Raw genomic sequence first — 7,769 nt, 5'->3', positions numbered from 1 at the left:
AAAGTTCAACAAAATGCTCAGCAGTCTATTTTCTCTTTCTCTCTCTCTCTCTCTCTCTCTCTCTCTCCCTCCCCCCCCACCCCTTGTTGCTTTTCTCAGGTCTTATTTTATTCACCAATACTGGAAAATACAGATTAACTTATACCTTCAAGTGTTATTGAAGGCAGAGCCTCTATCCAAAGGAGCAGAGCCATGGTGGCCTTCAAACATTCCCTGAGTTTGTCTCTCTACTGGGACAACTCACTAAATAACATGCCTGGGAGAATGGGCAAAGGAGTGAGGGCCAACTGTCTACAGAAATGTTTGTTGCAAGGAAGAATTAACCCTGTTATGGGGCGGGGTTAAGTAAAGCAAACCAAGCTAAAATAGTAACATAAAAATGTTTCTCCTGACATTAAAAAAAGTCAAGAGTTTCTCACATTCATTCATCTCCGTAGCTAGGCTACAACCTATTTGTTTCTAATATTGAAAATTTCCTGGTCAACCATTTTGCTGATTTTTAAAATATTATTTTATCCATAAATTTTCATTTTATATTCTTTAGATGCCATTAAATCTGTATGCACTTACAAAAATATCCACCAAAATATTATGATTATAAATATTTCAAATATGAAATTCATTCAGAACAATAACCAAACAAAACAAATCCCCCCGTGGCATAAAGCCCAAATCTGCAGTTTCTCACATCTCCAGGAGAATTCCTGCAGTGAAAACAGCAATACTCACACAGACAATGTAAACTGTTACTCTGCTTGAAAAGTCACAAGGGACTACACAGGAAGAACAACTTTATATTGCTGTTTTCCTTTACAGTTCTAAATGCAGGGACAACTTTCTCTGAGGAGCTCTGACTCACATGGATATTTTGTAATGGAATCGGGTATATTCAAGCCACATAACAGAAAATTATGCGATCACCTTGCCAGTGCAACTTGATTGAAGTTTTTGTGGACCATTCACTATTAAGGTCCACTAAAGAACTCGCTAAGGATATTAAGTCTTTCTCTCTGAGGTGGTCTTAGTTTCTTTTTATTAGTGGTTGTTTCTAAGCACTTTAGGATTACACTTAGAAAAAGCAACATCATTAACATACATACTTAAAATCACAAGTGCACACAAACTCCTAAAGCTTATAACTTATGAAAGTTAACAAAATTACAATAGAGAACTTCAAACAAAACTCCTTCTTTGGCGTATAGAGCTAGGAAACAAGTACTAATACTTTGGGGGGAAAAAAAACTGTGAGAACACAGTGAATTATGAAATATTCCAGGTCCAGAGGGATCATTTTTTTTCCTCTATCAAAACTGGTCATTGCCCATATTTAGTTTACATAGGTCATTTAGAATCCACTTACTGTTAGATGCTGGAACAGCCACGCCCTCATGATATTTGTGGCTACTTTGGGAAAGATGCCACGCTTTTTGTGACGCTTTTTGTCCTTATCAGGGTCATCATCGTCACCTGTGCTGGGGGAAGCTACACTGTTGTCCAAGCCATCACCTGCAAACATAGTGAATCAAATTTTGACTGATGCTAACTTGACATGCTTTATTCAAATAGAATGCCTTTGGATATAAACAAAACCAAAAGAGCAATTTAAATGATTAATAGTTTCTTTGGTACTTTTTTTTTTTCCAAGACAAAGAGAAAGAACAAGACCTAGCCTCAAAAGTCTAAAGGAATTCTTCCAAAGCACAGTGCTGAAGGTTAAAGTGAATAGAGGGAAATATCCAATCGCTTTGGAGGCTTTGTTGCCATGGTAATTATTCCAATATGTATAACTGAGCCACATTACATATAACTACTGGGAAGCTATCAGTGACGCTATCACTGACTGGGTATTCAACTCCCACATATAGTCATTGATATCAACTTGTAAGAAGGTGCATTTAAGATATCAACTATTTCCATCAGTGATTTAGCTTGAGACTATTCAAACTAGGTGGAGAAATGTAGATGATCCATCATATAAGCAGTTTGACATAGGAATGCTTCAAATAGAATATAAATTTTCTTATAATAGGAGGAGCATCAAGTTTAGTGAGGGAAAAACCTTGTCACAGTACTTTAATCCGAAAACAATTACTATTTAAATAAAATAAAGTAATGCTAAATAAACAGTAATTTGAAATTATATTGCACTAATAACACAGGCAGTGTCTAAAAGTCTAGATTTAAATTTTTGTCACCGAAGTCACCTAGTAACATATTCTTTTGTATTGGATCATTTTTTTACTATTTTTTGTTATAATATTTAAATAGCTTTTTTCTAGAAAATATTTTGGCTCTGTGAAACAGTGAAATGAAAAATGGTATTCCTTTGTAGTGCCATATTTGATAAGAAAAAAATGAAATTTCCACCCATATAATCACAGCATCCAAAATAAGTCACAAGGTCCAAATGGGAAGAAGGCATTTCTTCTTGGCACCAAAATCAAAAGGGGAAACAACAATGGCCTCAACCCATACATTAGTAAGTAGCTCAGCTTCTGTTAGACCTTCTCTTCCATGAAGCTTCCTGGGGCCACGCTCTCCACTAGACCTACTACTAGTTCTTAGCAATGAACAGGATGATTTGTGCCCAGAAAGAAGAACTACAGCAGCTTGGCTTAGCAATAAGGTAACAGATACACTCAGGAGCACATTCACTGGCTTAATAAGTCATTGGAGAGCAATCTACATGCCCCCAAAGAATGAGGTACTTTGGTAAGACAAGTTTCCCAGTGACTTTACATTGGAAATAGCTTCAGATTCATTTACATGGACTTTCAGGTTCATGGATTTCTGTATTTCTCATTTCTATTTTTAAGGTCCTACATACACAAAGAATTCTCTATTTTGACTTCAGTTACTCAACCTAATCTACAGGAGTTATATTGTAACTCATCGATTGTTCTTAACAGCTGCCTCAGAACATCCACCCACCCCCTGAAAAAAAAAGTGCCCTCTAGTTTTATTTTTCAATTGCCCTGACTTACGGAGCTAAGTGTGAGAAGCTTGGTTAGGTGAGGAACAGACTAATTATAACATTGCTACTATTATTACAGTTTATGCCACAAATACAAAATTTTTTCAGAGCTTTCTCTGAGTTTAAGCTCAGATTAGTTTAAAAATCCATAATTGTATTATATTTTAAATCTTTAATGTACATTGTTAATGTACATTCCACAGAATCACAGCCTATGCTCTGACTGGGAAAAATCATGAAGACCCCCAATTCTAAAGTCATCATTGCATCAGTGAACCAAGTCCCACGTTTAGTGACTGGTTCAAGGTCACGTGGCTGTAACATGGAGCTGTTGGCGCCTGAAGAGGACCAGACACCCACATCCTTCTACTCTACCCTAGTCTTTATTTGCATAACTGAGTGTTTTATGAGAAACCCCCTTGGGTTTGCCTAATAAATTCTTTGAAAGTCCAGTATTTAAAGAGGCTTTTTATACAGAGAAGCAATTCACTGTATAAAATAACAATTCATTAAAGAAACATGAGAAAAGAAAACAAGTCCAAAGATTTTAAATTTCCATGGGCGAATCCACTTTCAATATGTAAAAGGTAACCAAGGAAAAGAAATATATTACTTCATCATTGATTAAAAATGAAATGCTTCTAACCTAACATTACTGTTTTTTTCTCACCTCTCCATGATTGTTTTCCACCTTAAAAAAAAAAATAGCCTTCTTATCCATCTCAAACCCCTTCAGATTAATTTAGTAAGCAATGCCTAGTGCCTGACTAGAAGAAAATTCATTGATAATTTATGGAAATATCTACTATAATCCAGTGGAGATGACTTTTTTCCAGCTTTGTGCATCAATAGATAATCAAGGCCTTAAAGCAGCCTTAGCTTCCATTACCTCAGGCAAAAGAATTCCTGAAAGCGTGCCTTGAGGGCACCTGAATTATATACTCCATTAGGAGAGGAAGGCTTTCTGCATTCCATGTGTAACACTCACCAGAACCTTTCCTGTTTATTTCTGCTGTATGAAAGCAGAAGCATTAGGAACAGAATTTTATAAGTGAAGACTTATGTAGATACAATGGAGAAACCTTTCAAGCAGGAGCCAGATCACCCCCTTCAGTCCCTGGCAGTGACCTCTCCCGAATAAAAGGTTTCTATTACATCATTAGCTCAAGCCAAAAACAGCCTTGGCTTAATGCACAGTTTGTTCTTCCTACTGTTTTTAGGCAAATACAGCTACTTTACTCCCATCTGGGAGGGAAATTACACTGCTGGGTTGTAATCTAAGACAAGATTTTCATTGGAAGCAAATGCTTTCAATCCAGTGTAAATACTGGTGCATGTTCAGAAAAGCCTAAAACAATAAACCCTGCTCCTTTCCGACACAGTTAGGGAAATGGAGAAGATGGGGAAGGAGAAGAGCATAATAAAACAGACTATTCTAAAAGCAAACACTTTCATAGATTTTAATAAATTGTTTAACCTCTTCCACTTTCGAAAATTGAAAATTGATCTCAGAACGTCTCGACCTCAGAGGAGAGTCTAAATGGTCAATTGTACCTTTAGTATTTCCATTCCCTCTGCAATTTGATACAGTCACCTCTATGCGGTCTCTGGAGGATTTATTTCCTTTTCTTATTTTTAAGATCACTAAACAAACTTGGAGAACCGCCGGCCGACCACACGGCAGCAGGCAGCAGCTCTGAACCACATTTGTAAAATGTCAGCAGTGACTTCATTCCTGGAGCTGACTTCTTCTGCCACCAAATGAAGGCAAACTGAAAAGGTGGAAATAATCATAAAAATGATGCTAGTCCATAAACAAGCTTACAGCCTCATTAGGATAGCAGTAGGCTCCATTGGGTGATTTATGCTCGTTTTTTGCTGATGCTATGAGGAAATGCCATAGGGCAACTTTAGCCAACTGCTAATGGTTTCTGACAGCTTCTTAGCAACTAGTGCAAGCAACGTTGTGGCGTTTGCTAGTGACAGAAACCGAAAATGTCATATTATCTGCCCATGTGTCATGAAGTCCGTGTGGCAATTAACTAGTAGGCCAGTGAATGAGGGGCCAGAGGCTCCTGGAAATGGCCTTTGGCTATGCGGAGGCAGCCAGCAGGCCCTGGGTACACACTGGCTGCACAAACACATAGTTCTAATGCAGAAATCCACTCCTGGCCACTTCTTTGGATCCCATAAAGCCCGCCACTCAGGACTCAGGTCCCTTTCTTCCCCTCACTGAAGTGACACCAGGTCTCTCTCTCCCTCTCTCTCTCTCTCTCTCTCTCCCTGCTATCAGATGAGTTGAGGGCAATTTTTTGATATGATTCTCCGAATGGCTCTTTAATTGGCAATACCTGGTTCTGCGTTCTTGGACACTGGATTTAAAGGTGCTAGCTAATTTTTCTGCTTTCTCTCTCTCTCTCTCAAATTAGTCTAAAAGGATTTTAAGATCACTGAAGCAGACTCATTGCCTGTCAGATTTCAGGGAGCGAAGGAACTCTGCACAGCAACAAGACACTATTTAAAAAACACCCAGCTTCTAATAAGCAGGGGGAGAATCTTGGCCACACTTTGCAGTTTCCGAGCTATCAAAACCATGCACTGTATGTCAAACTGTCAAACCTTTCAGCGTGGGCCATTTGCCCTTTCAAATAATATTTAAGAATTGTTTTTACAAAATTTTATAGGCCATGGTCTAGTGAAAGAGGCCAACCAACAAAGAAAGGAATTTGTACTACAATTCGTCTATGGACAATTTCTTGTGAGACCTGGGCCTGTCCCTACGGAGCAAGGCAGGTGACCTGTGGCAGCTCCCAGGCTGTCAGAGAGCTCAGATTTCAAACACGCTCAACTCAAACATCCCCAGTCGCCTATTTAAGCATGCCCAGGCATTTAGACTGTGCTATCTCCTGCCTTTCAAGGCGGGATAAAGCGGTATTTATCGTATTCAGGCCATTCAATGGGTCAGACTGACCGTGTCAGCAGGGGCTCCTCTCTGGAAGGTCAAAGCTCTGCTTCCATTTTTCTCTCCCTACTAACTCACTCCTTCTCTCCCCCTAGGGCTGCAACTCCCAAAAGCCCACAAGGAGTGAAGCAAAAAGCACCCCCCACACACACACACACATACCAAAAATCTTACCTAAGATTAACATCATAACTCATGGGAACTCCGTGTGTCAATGGGCCATCAGGCAAAAATAAAATGGGTTGTCTGTCATGGGGCACTCTATGTCACAGAGGCAAAACTCCTAATGAGGAATATGAACTTTCAACTGCCAGGGCAAATGCACGTGTAAGGTTGTAGACCCTCTTGTTTGGCTGGAAGCCAAGCTAGAAGCCACCACAGATTCCTGAATACTTTCATCTGCAGTTTTGTACTGAGGACCCCACAGTTGTGGCACATATCCTATTTTTAACCTTTCCTTTTCTCCTCTTGCAGTATTTAGGAATCGAGTGTTTGTCCTAAAATGTACCTAAAATCAAGAATCGAGCACATTGGTAATTTCCTCTTTTAACACTGGAAAGTCTATTATGCTTTGAACATTGTCAGAATGGTCAGTACAAAAGCATGCTGCTGAAAATAATCTGTAGTTGTAAGGTGGCAAAATTTTCACACAAATAGGAATATTGTAGCGTATTGTGACTGATGGCCAAAAGAGCACAACAAATAAGAGTTTCCTTTTACCCCTGTATGTTTTCTCCCATAGCATATCTATGATGAGAAAACATGCCATCTTGCCTCTAAAGAGTCTGTAAAACATTCCTGTCTTTCTAGTGGCTTCTGGTACAACTGTCAGTTTGGAAAGGTTGGGTTCCCTTTGTAGTGGCCTATCTGCATGTGCCAGATGTTCAGGAGTGTTATGGAAGTGTAAAAACTACCTCAAACTCCCTTCTCCACATTCTGGTGCTGTCTATTTAGCCAGAAGTCAGGTAGGATAACTTTTCTGTGTTATGTTAGGGGATAAATGGTGAGATTTATAGACATTCCTTTCTCAGGAACCAGTTAGAATACTCAGAGGTCTTGGGGAGGTGTTTGTCTTCATTTAGAATGCATAATAGCTGCCAGAATCATTTTTCTAAAGCACATATCTGATCATATCACCCTGGCACTTAAAATCCTTCTGTGGCTCCCTTCTGCCTTCAGGATAAAGGTCAGACTTTTTAGCCTGGTATGGAGAGCCCTTCGTGATCTCTCTCCTGGGTTTGTTTCCAGCCTATTACACAGGCGCTTGCCATCCCACCTGGTCCTGAGCCCACTTGGAGTTCTCATCGCTCACATCTGGCTCTCTGATTTGTCATGTTTCCTTAGGTTGGTCCTTTCCCCTATGGCAGCCTTTCCTTCCTTTTCCAAACAACCTGGCCAAATTCTTGGTGACATTTAAGGTGCAGCCCAACTGCTACCTCCTATAAGAAACATTAGCCTATGGTTGGCCTAATGATACTCCTGCAAACCCCACCCTGAGGAATTTATCTTCTCCCGGGCATCCCTCCATCCTCCTCCACACACTGTCCTCTCCTAGGACAGCTGACCTCTGCATACGTCCTCTGGAGAGCAACAACCAAGTCATACACCTCTCTATTCTCTGATGGCAGTGCTACCCAAATGTAATGGGCACAGTCTATCCATTGTTTATCAACTAAAGAGTAAATCAATTAATGCAATCTTTTTTCACTTTATAGAGAAAGCCACAATTACAATTACTACTTGTTACATTTCTTTCGGAGAAAGTTAAACTCTTGAAAAATATTCACCGATGGAATTTGCTAAACAACTATCAGCAAACAAGAAATGCATTCT

At 39.6% G+C, this 7,769-nt stretch overlaps 1 protein-coding gene across 4 annotated transcripts in view; it reads right to left on the bottom strand.

Annotated features, from left to right (window-relative positions):
- The window catches only part of Meis1 (Meis homeobox 1), a 132,934-nt gene that overhangs the window by 57,945 nt on the left and 67,220 nt on the right, over nucleotides 1–7,769 (bottom strand). For all 4 annotated transcript variants that reach the window (XM_033764424.1, XM_010609725.3, XM_033764418.1 and 1 more), the window contains one exon: nucleotides 1,361–1,506. In XM_033764424.1, coding sequence (XP_033620315.1) covers nucleotides 1,361–1,506 — 146 coding nt within the window. The remainder of the gene's footprint in view (nucleotides 1–1,360; nucleotides 1,507–7,769) is intronic.

This window comes from Fukomys damarensis, unplaced genomic scaffold (genome assembly GCF_012274545.1).
Source record: "Fukomys damarensis isolate Sample0158 unplaced genomic scaffold, DMR_v1.0_HiC HiC_scaffold_2, whole genome shotgun sequence".
NCBI classification, from domain to species: domain Eukaryota; kingdom Metazoa; phylum Chordata; class Mammalia; order Rodentia; family Bathyergidae; genus Fukomys; species Fukomys damarensis.
This window is presented reverse-complemented; position numbering and strand designations above follow the sequence as displayed.